Below are 24,057 nucleotides of genomic sequence, written 5' to 3' on the forward strand. Positions count from 1 at the left end.
CTGAAATAATTTTATATTTTTTGCAGTTCTGAAAATGGATTGAAGTTGAGCAGGTTGAACTGTGGGGTAGTTTTCCTCACATTGTTCTCTGTTTCTGCACATTTCGGCAATTAGATAATTTGGATGCAAAAATAACCATACTATAGCTATACATGCATACTATATACTGCATAAATAGTAAGTGTAGTATATAAGTGTGCTATTGACAACATACTCGAGATTCATCTGGTGAAATTTTATCTCTCTTCCCATTTAAACCTGCTACTACAAGAAAGTTAAAAAAAAAAAATCCCCCTGCAATGACTCCCGCATTTGTGACACTATAAAACGCAGGCGGAGTTTGTAAACAAACTATTCGTCATTGAACAACGTTACCGACTACATAGACTAACGTTTATGACGATCAAAACGGCAGCTTTTCAGTTGTTGTGTATCTAACATTTCGTAAGGACGAAGCCTAAGCTCAAAACGGTTGATGCATTTTTTTTTCTAGCCGAGCGTTTTGAAAATCCTCCCTCCCGACTACACGTCCTCTGCAGTGTCCCATAGTATCCACAGGGCTCGTCATGGCGCTCGGACGCAGGAACTCGCTTCTCCTGTTTTTCTTCGCTTTCTTCTAAATTTAATCTACATGAATCTCTCGGACTGAGGCTATTACTCGGAATCTGATTTTTTTTTTAATTATAATTATTTTTTTATTTTTGCTGTTTCACCTGAACGACTCAAGAGAGACGACCTGTTCCTTGCTGAGAGATACGGATCTGAACATATAAACTTGTGTCCAACTGGGCGACCAGGATTTCAGGATCCCTTTTCCAGGGCGAATTCCCTGGTTTGAGGAACGCGGGGAAAGAAACTTTTCTGGAAGAAGAAGAGGAGGAGTGAGAAGGGGCCCTTATTTAAGGTAGCGTTTTTGTGCTCTCACAAATATCACCGCAATAAAATGAAATTTAAACATTGAATCAAAGTTTGTGAAGCTACATGGTTACAACCAACGTGAACACGAGTTACAGACAGTCGCGTAGATAAAAGCGTCTGTTCTTTACTGTGACATTTTATACGCTTTTTTTAAATTGTGGTTAGTTTTCAAAACACGATTGTTGATGGGTTAGTTAGTTAGTTTGAGGAGTTATTTAAACAGACTCACATACTGCAGTGTAAGGTCGATGTATCTGTACCGCTACTCGGAAACAATGTGGCCAACGTTGGCTTTGTAGTTATTAAATACAAAGCTGTTAGTTTTATTCAGGACTTTAACGACAGAGAGGGCGATGTTGAGTGTTTGCACTGAAGGTTTAAAGGGATAGTTCACCCAAAATGGTAAATTATTCATCATTTGCTCACCCTCATGTTGTTATAAACCTATATGCATTTCACAAAAGAGATGTTAGGGACTGACAGCCTCAGTCACCATTCACTATCACTGCATTCCCTCCTTACAATAGAAGTGAACAGTGACTGTGGCTGTCAGTTTGCTTAACATTATCTTTTGTATTTTTGGGCGAACTTACCCTTTAATTGTTAACTACATTTCTTTGGTTTATAACGTTTCTGTACACAATCACTTGATTCAGATCAATGAGCTAGTACCGTAAAGATGTTTGACTCTGCAGTTTTTATTTAGTCTCTATGCATTGTTCTGCTTGCCTTTATGTATCCTCGTCTTTTGATTGGGAACGTGCAGTGTGTCAGGCGGGATAACCGGTAACGTTAGGACAGTGGACAAGGCTCAAGGAGGGACAGGACTGGCGAGAGCACTACAGCCTCGTTTGTGCGCATATTTGCAGTTTAGACACGAAGTCTCTTCTAGCCAACTGACCAAACGTGACGGTAAACTCTCTTTAGTTGTTTCAGCGTTATTCCTGTTTGCTACATCCGTCGGGGACTGTGTCTGTTTTGTATGTCTGGAACTAGAGAACAAAACAATACAGAACTCCAATGATTTTCATACCGTTCAGTTCCATCTCGAACGTGCATTTTGTTCTGCAAAGGCGGATGGAATACCGTACTAAAATAATCAAGTTGTGTGCTAAATGAGCTACTGTACACTATGAGCTTATACTATGCACTTTGTACTGTTCCATCCAGTGTGTGAATTGTATAAGGTTATGAAGTGTAAGGACAGCTGCGACAGTAGAGTTCATGGTGTCCAACATTCCACACTTTGTTTTTGGGTTATCATCCCGGCATTTCCCGGTAGTTCACTTTTTATTCTCGGAATAAATACAATATGTATACTTCAGTATGGCATAGAATAGTGAATAATTGCGTGAATAGAGAGAAGTACCAAGTATACTGCGTGACCAGTGTTGTATGATTCCCGAATGAATGATTCGTATGAATCGGTTCTTTTTATTGAATTAAAAACACACAACGCGCAAGTGTGGTCCGCCGACTGACTGACCCTTACGAAGGGGTTCTTTTTAGTGAATTAGCAAAAAAAAAAAAAAAAAACCCAAGATAATATGATAAAAATTCCATAAAAAAAGGAAAGAAGGCAAACCCACACACGCCAAAAATAAAAAAAGACCCAGAAAATTCGGTCACTAATTTGATCTCATTGTGTTATGATTCACAAGACCTTATTCACTATAGTTACTGACTGTTTGGTTATGTAGTTAAATATACACATATTTTATAAAAATAAATAAATAAATTAAATTTGTCAACCCATGTTTTGCTATGTTTATGTAGTTATTGTAAATTGCTGTATTGCACTTATACAACTTGCAGTAAGTAAATGCAGTAAAGATTATATTTATATTTTTGAAGTATTTCTTTCTCAAAAGGATAAAAATAGCCGTTTTGGATCAAAATCATTAAGAGGAAGCAAAATCTGAACCAGAATCATTTGATTCATTATAATTCCCATTCCTAGTGATATGTTTGTAGCTTATTGGCTGGTCCAGTTCTTGGGGTTTCTGCAGTTTGTCCTAAGTTTACTGTGCATTTGAAAACCAATTTAGATCTTTTTGAAGATCCTGGATCCTGAAGAGTCAGTTTTCTTGAGAAACTCTCTCATTGCATGCTCAAATGCCTTCTGTTGAAACCATCAAATGTCATAATGTATAATGCTCTATAAGAGAGAAGTGTCATATGATATATTTTTCTTTGATTCTTTACAGTGAATGCTAGAGACATGATCATGACTGCGGCATGGGAGTGACGTGACATCAGGATTGGACTTTCCCTCCAAACAACCTTATATCCACACACTCACATGATGCGCTTCTCTCTTCGGAGAGGCAAAACTGACTGAATGAACGACTACGCTGAGAAAGATTGTGCGGGTGTGAAAATGGACGAGTCTGCCCTCCTGGACCTGTTGGAATGTCCGGTGTGCTTGGAGCGGCTGGACGCTACGGCGAAGGTGTTGCCATGCCAGCACACGTTTTGTCGGCGCTGCCTGCTTGGAATTGTGGGGTCGCGTGGAGAACTGCGCTGCCCAGAGTGTCGCACGCTGGTGGAGAGTGGCGTGGATGAGTTGCCTAGCAACATCCTCTTGGTACGGCTACTGGGACGGTATCAAGCAGAGACCGAGGAGGGACAGGAAGCATGCATGGCACATATACTAATGGATCTGCAGTGGCAGGAGTCCGAGCGCAGGGAGCTGGAGGAGGCCAGAGGGATCCAGGTCCCACAGGGGCACAGTCTCAGAGGGTCCAGGCCAGAGCACTCCAGTTAGGGTGAGTCCCATAAATCAGACAGATCTGAAAAATCTGTCTATGAAAACAGGTTAACAAATGCGTCTCATTACAAATTGAGTGAAATACTGTTATCGTTTGAAAACACTGGATCGCGAGCTGGTCACGTGAAAAAATGTGTGCTTCGCTATGAAGCACACAGTGCCAACAAGCTTGATAACAGGATATGTATGTTGCATCGCAAATGCAAACTGGACGGGACATGAGTTGCTCTTGTGTAATTGAACACAGTGCCGCTCTTCTCTCTAAAACATGGAGCGCATATAGTTATTTAATTGAATCACAAATTTTGCAGTTGTGTAACCACACTGAGCCATGTTGCAATTTCAGTTTTAGTTCGATTAATTGTGTAGTCCTAGCAGATGGTAGAGAGAATCTTGGTTAGCTCAGGCCATTGTGCTTCTTCTAAAGCAACTCAAGCAGCTGAGGTAAGCCTCCTTCCCCTGCTGGAGCTGCATTAACTGCCTCTTATCCAGCACTTTTTTATTGTCTGGTGTATTTGGAGATCTTTATTTCTTTTTCTATGTGAGAGAGGATAAAAAAATCTAAAACATTGCAAGCGGACACTATTGTATTTTTGGCTGTTTGTGTCTGAGTGAAAGCACACACGTTTCTGCCAGTGTAACTTTCAAACAAAGTGTCCCGGTGGATCAGGATAGTTGTCATAGCAGCAGTTTTGTGATTGTGTGTTTTGTTTATGTTCCACCTTTGGGTTTTGCAACGGTAACAAAACACAGGTGTCCCTACAATCAAGCCCTCTGTCATCTCTCCCACACAGACTTGTGGGACAGAAAGGGGCCTCCACCCAATGCATGATGGGAGGCGACGCTCTAAGTCAAACATCTCCAGTCTATAATCTTTTAATATCCTTCTTTTGTTGTTCATAAACATCAGTGCTGTGAAATGACAGCTGGATTGGCCTAATAAGCTAGTTGTCTCTCTCCTATTCAACTAACTTAAGTTTAAAAAATCTTTAAAAAATTCTCATCTTCAAATAAAGATCATTAGAGGTTTCTACCCTAAGTTTGACTGTTATTGTCTCATGCACAATCTATCTTAATGCTGTTTTCATTGCAAATTGTATCCATTATGTTTTTAAATAGTTCATAAAAATCAAAGTTTTAGTAAAGACATTTATAATGTTACAAAACATTTCTGTTTTGAATAAATTATTTTAAACTCTATTAATCAAAGGATGCTGAAAAAGTATCATAGTTTCCACTAAAATATCAAGCAAAACTGTTTCAAACTTTGATAAGAAATGTTTCTCAAGCACCAAATCAGCATATTCGAATGATTTCTGAAGGATCATGTGACCCTGAAGACTGGAGTAATGGAGTTAAAGCAGGAATAAATTACATTTTAAAATATATTACAATAGAAATCTTTGTAATAATATTTTAAGAAATTTTACTGTTTTTACTGTGTTTTTGATCAAATAAATACAGCCTTGGTGAGCATAAGAGACTTCATAATTATTATAAAATCTTACAGACCCCAAACATTTGAATAGAATTGTACATTGATCCATTTTACTGTTACTGATATGTAGCTTTAGGGAATAGACAGATATTAAAATTCTGGCCAATGCCTATAAACTGATAATTAAAAAAGAAAAATAAATAAATAAATTAAATAATGTTACCATTTAACACAACCTCTTTTCTGTGAACCTTCTCTTTCTGAATATTTCATTGATTTTCAGTTCATGTGCATTGCAGTGTGTGTATGCTTTTTCTTTTTTTTAAGTCTGTTCTCTATTTCTGCATGCTTTGAACCAGAAAATAAAACCCACCATTTTTAAATGTGCCTTTGTTTGGAATGACTTAATGCTCTAAGTGATTACACTTGTTCTTCCTTTAGTTGGCATCACTACAATAACACCTCCTCCCTATCCCAAAATGCCCTTACCGCAAGAACATCTCTGAAAATTATAAAATCTGATGAACTCTTCCCACATAGTCTTTTCTAATTAGCTCGTCAGTGGAGATATCACTCTTTAAGAACACAGTCATTAGCATTAGGCTGTTTGCCAGAGCCGACTGAATCCAGTTAAGTGAGGTAATATAAGGTTGATCAGCACTGTGAGCTTTAAAAAAAAAATATATATATTCCCCTCACCCCTCACATGAGCAGACTTGGCAGTGATTGTTTCTTATCTTCTCTCTCTTTGTGCCCGCTGTGTTTTCACGCATCAACCTGTTTAAGGGCGTATCTGAGGTGGTGTGTAAAGAGCCTTGCTGCTGGTGGAAAGGGCTTTTTGCAGTGGTTGTAGCTTCAAACAGAGCCTGTGATTCAAGAGGTGGTGCAAGGACCAGGAATGCATCTGAGACTACATGATAACAGAGCAATGTGTGAGTGGCAGGTCTGTTTTTTAGGTCTTCAGAGGGTTTTTTGTTAAGTCTGACACATGATATGCTGTGCTTTGGGGATGCACAAAACACACTCACGCAGGGAAGCAAACCAGTGCTAAGGAGAAGAATTCCTACCTAGTTCAGGGATACACACATCAAGACATCCACACCCCTGAGATCTGATTTGTCAGATGTTGCATTATGTAGCTGTTTCAGCATCTGTGTACTAGTGAGTACAGGAAGTAGACGAAGTTACTGAATGTGATGCAGAGCTGCCGGTGTACACCACTCAAGAACAAATAACTGTTACGAGCCTGTGTTTTTTTTTTAGTGAAGTGACGTGACATTCAGCCAAGTATGGACCCATACTCAGAATTAGTGCTCTGCATTTAACCCATCCGAAGTGCACACACACAGAGCAGTGAACACACACACACACACTGTGAACACACACCCGGAGCAGTGGGCAGCCATTTTATGCTGCGGCGCCCGGGGAGCAGTTGGGGGTTGGATGCCTTGCTCAAGGGCACCTAAGTCGTGGTATTGAAGGTGGAGAGAGAACTGTACATGCACTCCCCCCACCCACAATTCCTGGCCGGCCCGAGACTCGAACTCACAACCCTTCGATTGGGAGTCCCGACTCTCTAACCATTAGGCCACGACTCCCCCAGTGAATCAGAAATGTACAGGGTGACAAATGTAGTTAAATTCACAAACAAATTACTCTTATGACATGTTTCGTTTTAGTGAATCAGAAATTTAATGTGTAACAATTGTAGTCTGGTTCACAAACAAATGACTCTTGCGAGACAGATCTTTTTAGTGAATCAAAAACATTACAAGTGTAGTCAGATTCATGAAAAAATTAATTTAATCAGCTTGTTTTTTTTTTTGTAAGAAACATACATTGCAACAAGTGTTGTCAGATTCATCAACAAATGACTCCTATTAGAGTCAGAAACATTCCATTCGCAAATAAACAAATCTTATGGGCAAGTTATTTTTATTGTATCAGAAACATAACAGCCTGTCCACTTTATTCAGATTCACGAACAAATGACTCTTTTGAGCTGTTTTTTTGTGGTGAATTAAAAACATTGAATGTGACAAGTGTAATTTGATTCGTGAACCAATGACTCTTATGAATTGGTTGTTTTAATGTATAGATAAACACTGGATTGAACTGGATTGAGTCCAAAAGATTTCTTCGTATAATTTATGTATATATATTTTTTGTAACTGAAAGTTACTGAAATGAATCAGGACCAAATTCAGTAACAAACAAATCAGAAACTCATTTGATCAGTAAAAAAACACACATACCCTAAAGTGTCCTGAACACAATACTGAAAGCTTTTGTGTGAGATGCATAGGATGGTCTGAGGGTGTGCCCCCCTGAAGCTGAAACCATGCCATCCCTGGACCTCATCCAGGGGGTTCAAGTGTTTCTGAGGGGGAAAGAGGTGGGGCACAGGGACATGCAGGTGGACTCCATGAGCTGCTGAAAAGCCAAAGATCAAAGAACACACTGATACCCATGAGTCCCAGTGGGCAAAGGGTGCCGCTGCCTCTCACTTCTCTCTCTCTTTCTAATTTTTTTTTTCAGCCCTTAGATTTCTATGAGTGTTGAAGAATAGCAGGAGGTGTGGTCGAGCAGACAGATGCATAACAGCTTGTTATTAGTGGCCACCTCTGATCTGACAGACTCAGGGCAGTGGAGGGGCAAACGCCACACACTGTGTGTCTGAGTGGGGCGCACAAACCCCTACAGCTGTCTTTTAGATTGAAATAAGGAGGCTGAATATGTAAGAAAGAGAAGGAAGAACACTAAAATAGGACTTTGGGTCACTAAGATTTTAAGTCTCTTATGATCACGAAGTCTGCAATTATTTGATCCAAAATACAGTAAAGGAGAAATATGAAGGCTAAAAGCTAAATTTTCAGCAGCCATTACTCCAGTCTTCAGTGTCACATGATCCTTCGGGAATTATTTTAATATGCTGATTTGGTGCTCAAGAAGCATTTCTCATTATTATCATGTTGAAAACAGTTGTGCTGCTTTATATTTTTGTGGAAACAGTGACAAATATATTTTTCAAGATTCTTTGATGAATAGAAAGTTAAAAGTTGATTAAAAATATAATTAATTTAATAAATTTTAAGTGTTTTCAGTGCCATTTTTGATCAATTTAATGCATCTTGTTTTGTTGTTGTTGTAATGTCTAACAGTTTTTGAAATCTGAATGTGTACGATGTGATTTATATATTGAAACTCTACCACTGTCGGCAGATTATTATAGATGTCAGTGCCTTCACCTCACGGCGATAAGCTCTCTGCTTTTCTTGCTTCACATTTACATAAAGTCATACATTTCTCAACTTCTTGACACTCTTACCGCTAGCTCCGATCTGTTGTCAATCCCACAATCCCCTGTGCATGTCTGTCTCTCAGCTCTTATATATATAATACATTGAAAGGACCTGCTCATCTCTGCTCACTCCGCACAAGTGGAGATGTACGGGGATGGGCTGAATGTCAACTGTTTATGGTGAAGCTCCAAAAGCCTCTTCGCTGAAACAACTCAGTGGGATGCCTTCTGACTAATCACAAGCAGTTTTATTGTGCGAGTGATGCATATGTATTTGTGTGTTTGTGAATGACTTGCCTGAACGCCGTCCATTGTTTACCTTTTTGTGAACAGGCTTAGAGACGAGGCTTGTGTTATGGAGACAGAATGTTCATTGAACTGGTTATAAGATTGAATGAATGGGATCTGTGTCTCACAGTGTTTCCTGAATCACTCTTCTGCTGCTTAATCTAAAGCAAAACTGGGATTTTGCAGTCTTAAAATTAAAATAATGTATCAGAAACACACAGCTCAACTAGTGTACACAAATGACTTATTGTGAACCGATTGTTTTAATAAAATGCTCAAAAAGATTCACAATCTCATCTGTCAGATGAATCATTCACTGAAAAAATTCTTTGAATCAGTTAATGTCTGATTCTTTTACTAAAGTCTTACTGAAATGAAACGAGTCCTGCTTTGTATATTTATGGTTCGTAAAACTGACTGGTTGGAAAAATATTTTTTTTGTAATAAATGATATTTAATGTTTCTAAACAAAATAATTTTTACTGAAAATGTGTAAATATAGGCTATGTGTTATACAAAAATTTGGGTAATAGCAGTAGTAATAGCAAAAATAAAGTAATAGGAGTAATATTGTGAAATATGATTAATATTATTATATTTTAAAATATACTCCATATACTCCGTTACTCCAGTCTTCAGTGTCACATGGTTCCTCAGAAATCAGTCTATTATGTCTTTACTGTCACTTTTGATCAATTTAATGTCTCCTTGCTGTTTCAAAGAATTTATTTATTTATTTATTTTCAAAAATTTAATTAAATCTTACTGACCCCTAACTTTTGAAAGGGAGTGTACATTCAGCAAAAACACATCTTAGTAGGAAACAAACACTGCTGTCTTGATCCTCTCTGTGAGGCTTCAGGAACTGAGCTCCAACATAATGATGGTTTAACCTCATCACTTTCTCCTCCTGTTCTGAGGTGACGTGACTCGGCTCGGCTTTCTGTGGCCAGCAGGTCAGCTGGGTTGTCAGAGATTAAACAGAGAAACAGCTCAGGGGTCATAGGTCAGATGTGAGAGGTCATGTGACTGGGGTCAGCATCAGAGCAGGAGGCAGAGAGCAGTAATATAATTCAGAGTTACTCTTTCATCTTCCTCACACACACATTCAGAAATGTATTAATACTTAATCAGATTCTAATTTAACATCTTTAAATGTGGGAATGATGTAATGAATCTCCATATCTGGCATTGAGAAAGCGTTAGCAGCTGTGTTGTTAGCCCATAGCGCACATTTTAAATCTAATATCTCGTTATGAGAAGCAGAAAGGAGAAGACCTTCCGTTTAATTGATGAGAGAGTGCTTGGTTTAATGGCCTTGTGGGTCGAAGCTAGGCTTACTTCTAAAGATGGCATGCCTATAGCTTCACAATTATCAGCTATTTCCCTCAAAATTGTGATCAGGATTATTATTGTTATTGCATTCAAATACTATTTTACACTGCATCTACGCCTTGAGTCTAATGGTTGTTTTAGTTTTGTTGCAGACAAGTGGCACAACAACTAGTGAATCCACACGTGATTTTCTTCTATAGTCATTTTTGTGTGTCACCAATAAATTAGTTAAACGCTGATCTGTTTATAAAGAAACTCATTCAATACAACTAGTTGTTATTGTTGACAAACCCAAAGACTTATTTAAAGGCACTGATGCTCAGTTGCATTCATGTGTACAACGGACATGTTTGGGATATGTCACAATGCTCAAATGCTATGGAAAACACATTATATATAGAACATATTGATGCAGTGAAAGTAGACCTTAAATTTTCATGATTAGTTAATCATGGAATCTTTTAAGTCGACATGAAATGAAATATCATTCTTTTTGTTTTCTAAATGCATATTATTAATATTATTGTAAACAATTGATCCATCCGTGTTTCTTTTTTTTTTTGACCTCATATATTTTAAACAATACGTCTTAAGTTAGAACTTCCAGTAAGTTCAGACCTCTCTTTGGTGAAGTATGCTCTGTGCAACTTTAATTGTAATCTTGTGTAATTCTGCAGTCATGGTGCATCCGATTCACTTTGTACATAAAAATTGCATGGAGTTTCTCAAAATAGCAAGCTCAGATCTGATTGACTGGTCTAGCAACAATGGACCTATGGAAGTCGAGAAGCACTGCTTATTACAGCAAAAGTTATGTTCCCAGACTGCTGCAATGGCCACTTCAGAAGAACAACAATAAAAGATGCTTGATTTGCCAGTGTTTGGGATGTCTTTGAGAGTTTGTGAGTTCTTTGATTTGCTTCCTTCAGCTTTGTTTTCAAAGTTCTGTATGTCTTTAAATAGCATGTGAAAATTGTAGCTGGTTATATATTGATCAGGTGCGAGATCAACAGCCTAAGATGTCTGTCTGAGTGCAGGACCACATTTGCTATGAACAAAGTTCACTTCCTCTCCTCTCTTCTTGCCCCATTTCCCCTAAAGATTACAAGAGAAATCCTTAATGTTTCATCCAGTCTCACACCCACATGCACCGCTTGGAACTGTTTATCTCAAAGCCTGAGTGTTTGTCGATCAGTGACGGAGTTTCGTGAGTACGATCTCCTTGACGGAAACCTCTCCCAAACCCCAAAAGCTCTTAAATCTAAACTCTGTGGGGCCGCCCTCTTGATATTTGAAGCTTTTCCCTCTCTCCCTGCCTCTCCACAGCAGTCTATTTGCTTGTGTTCACCTCTCTGTGTGTCTCTTTGGTGGTACTTGGTGTTTTTACGCAAGGAACGAGGAATGCTGTTTATTGCGTCCTGGCATGTATAAAAGTGACATTCCTATGACCCGCCCCTCCACTGCCATGTGGCTGAGCGGCCCACGTTGACTTACACTGGCCTTTTTGTAGATGATATCATGGTTGCCACAGCAACCTCTGGCTGACCTGTGCCTGTGTCCTGTAACCCCTTCATTAAGGCCCTGTAAGCCTTTACTTACAGATCTCAGTGCACATAGATTCCCCTCTCTCTCTTTTTCTCAGTCTTGTCTCCTCTTTTCCGTCCCGCTTTGCTCTCTGCAAGACTATCAGCTCATTTCCCCCTCTTTCCCCTGCTTTTATTACCCATTACTCCCTTGGTTCCATTTTCTTGTTCTCTGCCTTTTTCATCTTTTTCTACTTTTTTAATTCCCTCCCTCATTTCTCTCCTAGCCGATAGCAGGAAGTCATTCTCAACAGCGTAATGTTTCCCACAGGCCTCCAGATGGTTTGTATCTGTGTGTGTATTAACAATAAATGAGGATGATGTGAGTTGTATTTCATAGTCTGGCCCACTATTTATGAAAAGCCTTGCGAGTTTCTGTTGTTTTGAGTGTGTTTGGGTGTATTTGTGCCCTCAGACGTGTATGTGTGTGTGTTTGATAGTGTGCCGACGCAGGCAGGTGTTATAGATTTGTTGTATTTTGGATGTGTTTGCTGTGGCTCTGTTGGGAATGACTGTCCATTTCTCTGTCCTGAGGTTACATAATTTCAGGATAGGGATCAAAAGACCCAATCAGGTGTTAAAAGCGTAACCAAGGAGACTGTCTTGCTGTTTAGTGGAGAACGCTGGTGGGCCCTTGGGGAAGGGTGTGTGTGTGTGTGAGTTTCTCTGTGTCAGGTATTACTCATGTCATTTCATCTGAAACTAGACTAATTGAAGTTTCAGTTCTGACATGTGTCTGATTTGCTTCAACTGTGTTTGTTTTCTCAGGTTTACTACTGGTGTGATGTATTAAAGTGTGTATATGATTGATATTAGTTTTTGTGCACTATTATGTCCTCTTTCAACTTATTCTGGCCAAGAATCACCTGCTTAGTCAGAAAGACAACATCTGATTTGAAGTGACCAGCCAATGTTTTTGTTTTTACTTCATGTTCTTTCCTTCTCTCACAGAATTAAAATTATTACTGTATTACTGTCAGGATTGTATAAAGAAGTTTTCAGGCGGTCTAATTTATGCCCATACTTTCACAAGTTGTATAAACTGGCAATCTTAATCTGTATGTTTGTTATCTGAGTCTGAGAATAGTCCAATATATTAACATTTGCTCCACACGCACACACATGCTTTTTTGCATTCATTGCTGCCTTCTGCATTTTACCCAGCCGAGGCACATCTGGTCATTATTCACCAATCAATAAGCGCTAACCAATCCATATATCATCATGCCACTCTGTGTGTGTGATGGGTGGCATGTTTGTAAGACACTTTAGCTTTTCTGACAGCTGTGTTTTGGTGCTGCTATTTTGTATTAAATCTGTCACACCTGTGTGTGGCCTCACGTTTCTGATTCACTTTATCACATCATTAGTGTGTCTGTTTTGATTTTGATCTGCAGTTTAAATGGTCTATAAATAAGAGCTCTATTTGAAGAGTTTGATACTGTGTGGTGTGTTTAGTATTTGAGAGGCTTCCACAGTCTTGATGCTGATGGCTAAATGTGTGATTCATTGACAGGTCTTCTGCCTCATGTTGATTGATAGGCTTTTTTTTTTACCTTTGACCCAAAAGAATAAGCTGCACATAGTTGAGAAGTTCCAATGGCTGTGTGTGTGTCCAAACATTCCTTTCCTCCTCCCTAAACCTGTATACTTTCATGATGGACGTGCCTTTGCTGTAGGGCAGAGAACCCTAATTATTTAAATCATAAAAATGTAGTTGAATATGATTTGTGCAATGCTCTGACATAGAGTATACTTTATGTAACATATAGTATATATATATATATATATATATATACATACAGGTCCTTCTCAAAAAATTAGCATATTGTAAAAAAGTTCATTATTTTCCATAATGTAATGATAAAAATTAAACTTTCATATATTTTAGATTCATTGCAAAACCAACTGAAATATTTCAGGTCTTTTATTGTTTTAATACTGATGATTTTGGCATACAGCTCATGAAAACCCAAAATTCCTATCTCAAAAAATTAGCATATCATGAAAAGGTTCTCTAAATGAGCTATTAACCTAATCATCTGAATCAACTAATTAACTCTAAACACCTGCAAAAGATTCCTGAGGCTTTTAAAAACTCCCAGCCCTGGTTCATTACTCAAAACCGCAATCATGGGTAAGACTGCTGACCTGACTGCTGTCCAGAAGGCCATCATTGACACCCTCAGCGAGAGGGTAAGACACAGAAAGAAATATCTGAATGAATAGGCTGTTCCCAGAGTGCTGTATCAAGGCACCTCAGTGGGAAGTCTGTGGGAAGGAAAAAGTGTGGCAAAAAACGCTGCACAACGAGAAGAGGTGACCGGACCCTGAGGAAGATTGTGGAGAAGGACCGATTCCAGACCTTGGGGGACCTGCGGAAGCAGTGGACTGAGTCTGGAGTAGAAACATCCAGAGCCACCGTGCACAGGCGTGTGCTTTTGAACCAGAAACAGCGGCAGAAGCGCCTGACCTGGGCTACAGAGAAGCAGCACTGGACTGTTGCTCAGTGGTCCAAAGTACTTTTTTTTTTCGGATGAAAGCAAATTTTGCATGTCATTCGGAAATCAAGGTGCCAGAGTCTGGAGGGAAGACTGGGGAGAAGGAAATGCCAAAATGCCTGAAGTCCAGTGTCAAGTACCCACAGTCAGTGATGGTCTGGGGTGCCATGTCAGCTGCTGGTGTTGGTCCACTGTGTTTTATCAAGGGCAGGGTCAATGCAGCTAGCTATCAGGAGATTTTGGAGCACTTCATCGCTTCCATCTGCTGAAAAAGCTTTATGGAGATGAAGATTACGTTTTTTTCAGCACGACCTGGCACCTGCTCACAGTGCCAAAACCACTGGTAAATGGTTTACTGACCATGGTATTACTGTGCTCAATTGGCCTGCCAACTCTCCTGACCTGAACCCCATAGAGAATCTGTGGGATATTGTGAAGAGAAATAATTTCTGCAAAAGGATTCCCGACCAAGTATTGAGTGCATAACTGAACATAATTACTCCTGGGCCTCCATAACACCTCAGCAGTGCCACCAGGCTGATTGCCTCCATGCCACGCCGCATTGAAGCAGTCATTTCCTGCAAAAGGATTCCCGACCAAGTATTGAGTGCATATACCTGAACATAATTATTTGAAGGTTGACTTTTTTTGTATTAAAAACACTTTTCTTTTATTGGTCGGATGAAATATGCTAATTTTTTTGAGATAGGAATTTTGGGTTTTCATGAGCTGTATGCCAAAATCATCAGTATTAAAACAATAAAAGACCTGAAATATTTCAAGTTGATGTGCAATGAATCTAAAATATATGAAAGTTTAATTTTTATCATTACATTATGGAAAATAATGAACTTTTATCACAATATGCTAATTTTTTGGAGAAGGACCTGTATATATATGTATATATGTATATATATATATATGTGTGTATATATATATATATATATCTTTGGGTGACAAAAGTTTTGCTGGGGTCCTCAGGGGCTCTACATCTGAGTTCATCTGCATTTGTCCCTTGAGTGTTTCTGGAGTTTCTTTAACCTCCCTTCTGCTTCATTTGTCCTTCTTGGTTTTCTTTCTTCCTTCACTCATGTCCTGTTTAGCCTTTTCAACACTCTTTTTATCTTTCTCGCTCTTACTGCTTTTTATTTCCTTTTTTTTGCTGTCTGTTTTTTCCTTCTTTTGTTTTTTTTTCCTTTTCTTCTCTATTTTGCAAACTTGTACTTACTCTTTACTGTGCTGTTTCATGCTTATCCATTTTTGTTCTTTCTTTGACCCTTTTGCTCTTTTTTTTTCTTTTGCTGATTATTCTTCTCTTTTTTTTGCTTTTAGGGCTGGATGATTTTCCCGATTTAATCATCAATTAAAATTTATTGTGTTTCCACTATTTTATTTTTTAGAAATCGAGGAATTGCGATTTTGAATAGAAATGCTAGAGTTAGACACTTTGACAATATGCTGGTGATGAAAGTAAAGAGAAAAGAATGATCCAACCGCATGTCGGTGCATGTGATTAACAGTTTGCGTGTGACGCGCTCTGTAAAGGACCATAAATTTAACACTAGGCGTTATTCACACAGCTCTTTTGTTTTGACATAGATGGGACGCGGGCAGTGGAATAGGTAAAACATGCAAGAAGATGGGCATGACCTTTTTTAACTTGAGCGCCATGTTTTTAGAATGCCGTTTAATGCTCGAGACACTGCAAGAGACACGAGCGCAACAGTCAAACATGTTTAGACAGAAAAAAAAAAACTATGGAAAAGCAGCGCGATAGAATAAAAAACCTGCAAAGAACTACTACTGTATATTTTATATTGCATTTTTGCATCATGTTGAGAGGCTGAAAGCTGCTGTTGTTTTTAAAGAACATTTTTAGTTATAAAAGTCTACTGGTGTTATATCTTCAGTCATTTTGAATTTGAATTACCTTGACTTTTGAGATTTTCTAAAATAATTTTCCTCATAGTATATCTGAACACATAATATGTATAAGACAAGTTTGAACAATATGTAGTTGTAGTTTTTGTATTTGTTCTGCAAAGATATTTAACAAGGGATTTAACATTTACATCATGTTGACAACTTCATGTGTGCTGAACTTGGAGTAGAATTTTCTTTAACTAGAGAGTTAATAAATAAAAAGTAACTTGAATCATGTTATAGTTACATTTTCAAGTTGACTAGTTAAAAATTTGTAAAAATCGAGAATCGCCCAGCCCTATTTGCTCTTACTGCATTTTATTTTACTCATTCCATTTTCACCTCCTTTCATTCATTATTTTTTTGATCTTTCCTGCACTTACTCTTACTTGCGCTATTTAATTTTTTTTTTTTAACTCATCTGTTTTTTCTTTCACTGTTTTGTTCTTGCTTTCTTTTTTGCATTTTATTTAGCATTTTATTTCTTTGTTTATCTTTCTCTATGTGCTCTTTTCTCTTCCATTTACTCTTTCGCTCTCCCTTGTGCTCTTTCGCTCTTTGTCTGACTCTTATTTGCTTGCTGTCCTTGCTCTTCTTTCTTTTTCATCTCTCTCTCTTTCAGCTTGGCTGTTGGCTCTTGGCACTAAAGTGCAAAGCGTGTGTTTAGCGCTTTAATAAAGCTGGCTATGCTAACCTCATTAGTCTCATTCTATCAGGATCCTCCCTCTCTAACCATGCCAAATTGCATTAGACATTTTCCTGTCACCATGGCAACCAGCCCACTGTTTTTCCTTGTTGTTGTTCTTTTTTCTTCCTATGATAGCTGAATGTTTGAGGTGAATATGGAAGTGCGATATGATATGTGACATGTAACCAAGTAACTCTGCTCTACTTAAACTTTATACCAGGTTATGGAAGAGATTTAGGAGATATTACAGGCCAAGTTACTGATCTCTATAGCAAACTTTTAACAGGATATTCTGTTATCCAGACTTATCTGGGTTTGTTTGAAAAGATGGGAGCAGGTGCTTAGCTTGTTTCGTCTTAAAAACTGAGCTGAACTCTAGCTGTATCGTCACTTAGCTTGCAGAGCATTGCATTCTGGGTCAAGTGTGCTTCCATAAACCTGCCAATGAAACGAAAGCTTGACAGTTAGGTGAGAGATTTGACATGTGAGAGATAGAGAGGGGGTTTGTGTCTCTGAGGGAAGGTTGTATTAGCGGAGAGATGAACTGCATGGATTGGGAGCACAGGTGGAAAAACATCCCATAGATATTGAAAATAGTGGGCACTTTCACGTTTCATTGGGTTGCTTAGTCTAAACGACTTGGAACCGAGAAGTTGTTTTATTCGTGTTTTTGTCACATCAGATTTTCCAACAGAACTTTACGTGCACAGAACAGCGCTTTCATTTGTCTGCCACTGATGCAAGAGATGTGAAAAATGAGAGCTGCTCTCTGAAGACAATTTATTTGGAGATAAAAAGCTTTGAGAAATGTGTTTATAGTATGAGTGTGACCAGGGGTATGAAAGATGCAAATTATACATCATCATTAGCTTTTTACAACTGATTGATTTCATTCCAACTGTAAAACATATCAGAGAAATGTACCCCAGACATCCCTTTCAGGCCATTTTCACACCAACTCAAAGAAACTCCGGTCTGCACAAAAAGCTTTAGTTTTAAAAGAGATTGGTGAGAGGGAAAAAGAGAGAAAAGAGTTCACTCTCCCATGCTAATCACCTCTCTATCTCTTTCCTGCTTTTCACTCTGTCTTGCCACAAATGCATGCACACACAAACACATATGCATCTTTCACAGGCTTTCAAGCACACCTCCATCATTATTTTTTCTGCATTCGTAACAGATTCATGCTGTGGTGAAGACAAACTAGAAAAGAGGCTGATGATGCATTTGATGGACAGGGATCTGTACAGTCCTTTTAAGGGTGTAAATAGAGGTGGTTTAGTTGGAAAACGTATGGGTAATATGGCAATTTTGATTTCTGAAAGCACTGAATCTACCTGTCTGAAATTGTCATTGGTCAGTGGACTCCTTTTGAGTGCACTGCAGCAGAAGTTAAAATTGTCTCAACTTTTCTGCATGACGAAGCCCTACTTTAGCAAACTCTTGTGTTTTTCCTCTGAGTGCTCTCTGACATAGCGCCTTCTCTTTCATAAGCACCTGTTTATGTAATCAGGTATATGAGGCGATGAATAAAAAAATGTGGTGAGGCTAAAAACTGAACATTAAATCTGTTCTTGACTGTCTGCTTGGCCTTTTTTCTCCAGTGCTGGAGATTGAAAGTTGTGTTAGTCCATTCATGCAGTGTTAAGATTCACAATCTGTGATCCTCAGCACACCCCAAACCAGCTGTCTTTACTGTAGTAAGTTAGGTCAGGCAAGTGTACAAGTTGTCACACAGTGAGAGAAAAAAGTGGCTGCATGCAAAATAGCAGCACAAATTTGCTTTATTTTCCCAGCAAGTTACACATACACAGAGTTACGCACATCATTCATGAAAACCACATGCTCTTTTCCCATAATTCCACTATAAAACCCAGACCCCCTCCATGTTTAAACAGTTTCTTTTTGATGACTAATCTGTAGCTTACAGAAAAGTCTTGTCTCAGCAAACATCTCTGCTGTACTCCCATATGTTTAGTATTTCACTCAATGAAAAAGACTTTTCTTTTCCTCTTAAATAGGTCTCTGTTTCTAGTTTTCGACGTTTAGCTTTACACATGCCTGCTTCATGGTTCATTTGTCCACACATTTAGGCTGGGCAGCTTTGATCTCATGAAAGGACTCCAACTCCCATGAGACTTTGCACACCGGTCTGTGGCAGAATAATTAAATCCAGCTGTAATGGAAGTGGTTCCCATGAGTCCCTAAAGTGTAGTCCGGTTCCCTCCGGCAAGGTGAAATGCAGAGGTTTTATGGAGGTCGGTGACTGTGGAACAGGTGCGGGTTGTAATGAGGTGGATGTCTGGTGGGATGGTCACATGGCTTAAATAGACACTAGTGTATGACTGGATGACCCTAACGAAGGGAGGTGGCAAATGGAGAAGGCTGGGAAAAGAGCGATCAGGAGAAAGCCATTCTGCTCGGGTTCATCTGTGATCGTAGTCCAGATTCACATCTGGGGTCCAGACAGCTAGCTGTGTATTTTCTGAGCTTTACTTTGCCTCCTGTTTTTTGTAATTCTCTCTTCCTCTGTTCTGTGGTTTATTGGTTTTGGGATAATATCTCTCAGGCATTCAAGCTGTGTCATGATAAAGTGTGATGTCTGTGTGTTCGTTTATATGTGAGCTAATAAAATAAGACTAGTAAATTTAAGCAATCAACCCTTTTTTTCAGCATCTTATAAAATAAAAATAACAAGGTTGTTGACAAGATTGCATTTGCGTGTTGTGTGTTTCTGTCTAAATTGTTGAAAGGCAGAGTAAAGGGGAGGACTAGGAGTAGCAAAGGAATCAATTATCGATTTATTTATTAAAAAGTGCAAATGTAAATAAAGTGAAATAAAAATAAAATTGCTTCCAAAATAAAAGTTTGTTTACATAATATGTGTGTGTACTACTGTGTATATTTAGTATGTATATATATATAAATATATATAAATACACACACGTGCATGTATATATTTAAGAAATGTATGTAATATATATTTATATTTGCGACTGTGCTTGTTCATATATTTTAATTATTTTGTTCATATACATATATTATATATATATATATATATATATATATAATATATAATATATGTATATATATATGTGTGTGTGTGTGTGTGTGTGTGTGTGTGTGTGTGTGTGTGTGTGTGTGTGTGTGTATATATATATATATATATATATATATATATATACACACACACACACACACACACACACACAGGTGCTGGTCATATAATTAGAATATCATCAAAAAGTTGATTTTATTTCACTAATTCCATTCAAAAAGTGAAACTTGTGTATTATATTCATTCATTACACACAGACTGATATATTTCAAATGTTTATTTCTTTTAATTTTGATTATAACTGACAACTAAGAAAAATCCCAAATTCAGTATCTCAGAAAATTAGAATATAACTTAAGACCGATACAAAGAAAGGATTTTTAGAAATCTTGGCCAACCGAAAAGTATGAACATGAAAAGTATGATTATGTACAGCACTCAATACTTAGTTGGGGCTCCTTTTGCCTGAATTACTGCAGCAATGTGGCGTGGCATGGAGTCAATCAGTCTGTGGCACTGCTCAGGTGTTATGAGAGCCCAGATTGCTCTGATAGTGGCTTTCAGCTCTTCTGCATTCTTGGGTCTGGCATATCGCATCTTCCTCTTCACAATACCCCATAGATTTTCTATGGTGTTAAGGTCAGGCGAGTTTGCTGGCCAATTAAGAATAGGGATACCATGGTTCTTAAACCAGGTACTGGTAGCTGTGGCACTGTGTGCAGGTGCCAAGTCCTGTTGGAAAATGAAATCTCCATAAATTTGGTCAGCAGCAGGAAGCATGAAGTGCTCTAAAACTTCCTGGTATACGGCTGCGTTGACCTTGCACCTCAGAAAACACAGTGGACCAACACCAGCAGATGACATGGCACCCCAAACCATCACTGACTGTGGAAACTTTACACTGGACCTCAAGCAACGTGGATTGTGGTGCCTCTCCCCTCTTCCTCCAGACTCTGGGACCCTGATTTCCAAAGGAAATGCAAAATTTACTTTCATCAGACAACATAAGTTTGGACCACTCAGCAGCAGTCCAGTCCTTTTTGTCTTTAGCCCAGGCGAGACGCCTCTGACTCTGTCTGTTGTTCAAGAGTGGCTTGACACAAGGAATGCGACAGCTGAAACCCATGTCTTGCATACGTCTTTGTGTAGTGGTTCTTGAAGCACTAATTCCAGCTGCAGTCCACTCTTTGTGAATCTCCCCCACATTTTTTAATGGGTTTTTGTTTCACAATCCTCTCCAGGGTGCGGTTATCCCTATTGCTTGTATATTTTTTTCTACCTCATCTTTTCCTTCCCTTCGCCTCTCTATTAATGTGCTTGGACACAGAGCTCTGTGAACAGCCAGCCTCTTTTTGCAATGACCTTTTGTGTCTTGCCCTCCTTGTGCAAGGTGTCAGTGGTCGTCTTTTGGACAACTGTCAAGTCAGCAGTCTTCCCCATGATTGTGTAGCCTACAGAACTAGACCGAGAGATCATTTAAAGGCATTTGCAGGTGTTTTGAGTTAATTCGCTGATTAGAGTGTGGCACCAGGTCTCTTCAATATTGAACCTTTTCACAATATTCTAATTTTCTAAGATACAGAATTTTGGATTTTCCTTAGTTGTCAGTTATAATCATCAAAATTAAAATAAATAAACATTTAAAATATATCAGTCTGTGTGTAATAAATAAATAAAATATACAAGTTTCACTTTTTGAATGGAATTAGTGAAATCAACTTTTTGATGTTATTTTAATTATATGACCAGCACCTGTATATATATATATATATATACAACAAGTAGTCCAAAAATGTAAAAGTTGGTTGCTTGAATACTTTTAAAACATTTAGTTTTTGTCTTTGTGTCATGGCCAACAACAAATTTTTGATTGTACATACATTTATGGATAACTTAGTATCTCAACCCAGGATGGTTCAAGGTTCCTGAAAAAACAACAACTGATATTTAGGGCACATTTGCATGACCAAATAGAAATATTTTGCACATTTTTGTTCCTTGCTCAGGGTTCTATTTTTAGGGTCAGTTTATAATGAGAACAGTTTACGATGATTTGTGCCTCAGCCTTAAATGTTTTTAGGGGGTACCTTGGTAGGTATAGTGCACATGTAGAACGTTTCAACTTTGAGACTTATCTTAATGTTTTATAAAGCTGAGAAAGTGTGCTGAGTGTGCTGTTTATCTTTTTTTTAATCCCTTAAATCCCCTTACTCTGGGGTTGAGTATCTAGTTGGGCCTAGTTATATATAGCAACCTGAAGTTTTCAATAAATCACTCAAAAAAAAAATTAAAAAATGGCCAAGCAACCTTCACTGTACTACTTGAGATGGATTAGGTTAAGTCAAACTCTAGTTTTATCTGTTTTGTAATGGGATTCAGCTTTTAGATATCATTATTTAAGTGTTTTCCCATTTTCCCTCTGAGAGTGTGTCAAAGCAAATATTGTTTTCTAGCATCCTGCCATGAGACTTTTGTATCTCGCCACCTCTCATGTCTGTGTTTTCCTGTGAGGGTGACAGAAAGAACTGTGGATCTTCTGCAGATGTTGCCATGGAAACCTTAACTACTCCGTTTCACTTTTGACTGCGGGAGCACACTGCTCATTTGCTGGATATAAAGGTCAAGGGTTGAATGTAGAAAGACAGGACAGGAAGTGCATGTACATAACCTGATTAGCTCTCTAACTGTTCTTCTTCCCTCCCTCCCTCTCTCTCTTTCTGATCTTACATAAACACTGTTCTTTCTGTTCCTCATCAAGGTCTTGCTGCAGTCTGATGAGCTTTTGCTCAAATCATTGTGGTAGACTAATATCTGTTTCCACTGCCTGGCCAAACCTGATGTTATGTTATTCAGACCTCAGCCCTGCATCGTCTACATCAATTCCCTCCTTTCCCCGGTCATAAACACACACTCCGCATCCTCCAAACCTGATCTATCATGCTTTACAAAGGAATTATCCACTAAAGCTTCAGCAGGGAGGCCCGTTACTCTCATGGTGAAAGTATGAGGCTTCAGCAGCAGCTGTAGGTGGGAGTCCACTTTTAGCAGAGGACACAGAGATGAGGGACAGGTCAGGTCATTTCCCAGTGGTCATAAACGGAGCCATTAGCAGCCCATTTCAGTTAATATAGACATAATGAAAAGAACATGGCTGCCACACACACACACACAAACTCCTGTCAATAAATCTACGCCATCTCCATTTGGTGAATCTGAGTGTGTTAGGGTTACGAGGTAAGCACTGCTCTTTGATGGGCTTTATTGCTTGTGCCTCTTGGGAGTTGTCCTCTTTTTCCTGTGTGTTGGGGGATTTCTTAAGCTAAATTATTCTAGATAGGGGTCTGACCCACCCAACTCCTATAACAGCTCTTTTAAAAAACCATCAGGGAAACATTGGAACACTAGAAAGAGTCTTCATTGAGTGAGCTAAAAGGCTGTATGATACGACATTAGATCGCCTCGAACAGTGATTTAGAGATGGTTGGAGATGTTTGTGGATATTAGAGTCTTAATAGTGATTGATAGCTTGTGGCTGGCAGAGCTCATTAGTATTGGATTACACATTTCTCATTAGTGGTGTATTAGGCACATCTAGCTGTCACCGATTGACAAATTATAGGAAGGTTCCACTCTGCTAAGAAATGCCAAAGATCGCCACCAGACAAACTGTGTGATGGAATCTATCCCTTGTTTATTTAGTTTTTTGTTTTCAGTTTTTATTTTTACCATTGTCCCCTTGAGCAAGACATTTAACCGTGACAAGAACACTAGGGAATTATTTTTTGCACTTCATGATTTAAATGAGTTTTGATTTAAGATTCAATTCAACGCATCTCATTGCCTAAATACTGTACTATGACTGTTTCATCACCTGTGAACACGACACCCTGAACAGAATAAGTTAAGTTACTCAAATTTATTAAATTAAACCTTTTTTTTTCTTTTCAGTTTTTGGCTGAATGAAAAGAATAAAAGCTTCATTTCGGTCGCTAAACTTAAAGGGATAGTTCACCAAAAAATGAAATTTCTCTCATCACTTACCCTTGCGTTATACTAAACCTGTATGTGTTTCTTTCTTCCGTTGAACACAAAATAATAAATTTTAAAGAATGTTGGTAACCAAACACAGTGGCTGGTAGCCATTGACTTATTGACATAAATATTTTTTCTATATGTAAATCAATGGCTAACAGCAACTTTTTGGTTTCCAACATTCTTCAAAATATATTCTTCAGTTTTAAAAAAAAGTGAGGC

At 38.4% G+C, this 24,057-nt stretch overlaps 1 protein-coding gene across 1 annotated transcript in view; it reads left to right on the forward strand.

Annotated features, from left to right (window-relative positions):
- The first annotated feature begins 369 nt into the window (after positions 1-369).
- LOC109112694 (E3 ubiquitin-protein ligase SH3RF1) overlaps positions 370-24,057 on the forward strand; it is a 44,907-nt gene continuing 21,219 nt past the window's right edge. Inside the window, 5 exon segments of the mRNA XM_042755851.1 lie at positions 370-904; positions 3,126-3,517; positions 3,519-3,545; positions 3,547-3,667; positions 3,670-3,686. Of these exon segments, the coding sequence (XP_042611785.1) occupies positions 3,260-3,517; positions 3,519-3,545; positions 3,547-3,667; positions 3,670-3,686 (423 nt within the window). The 5' untranslated portion in view covers positions 370-904; positions 3,126-3,259.

The sequence above is a fragment of the Cyprinus carpio genome, unplaced genomic scaffold (assembly GCF_018340385.1).
Source record: "Cyprinus carpio isolate SPL01 unplaced genomic scaffold, ASM1834038v1 S000006753, whole genome shotgun sequence".
Lineage (NCBI taxonomy): Eukaryota > Metazoa > Chordata > Actinopteri > Cypriniformes > Cyprinidae > Cyprinus > Cyprinus carpio.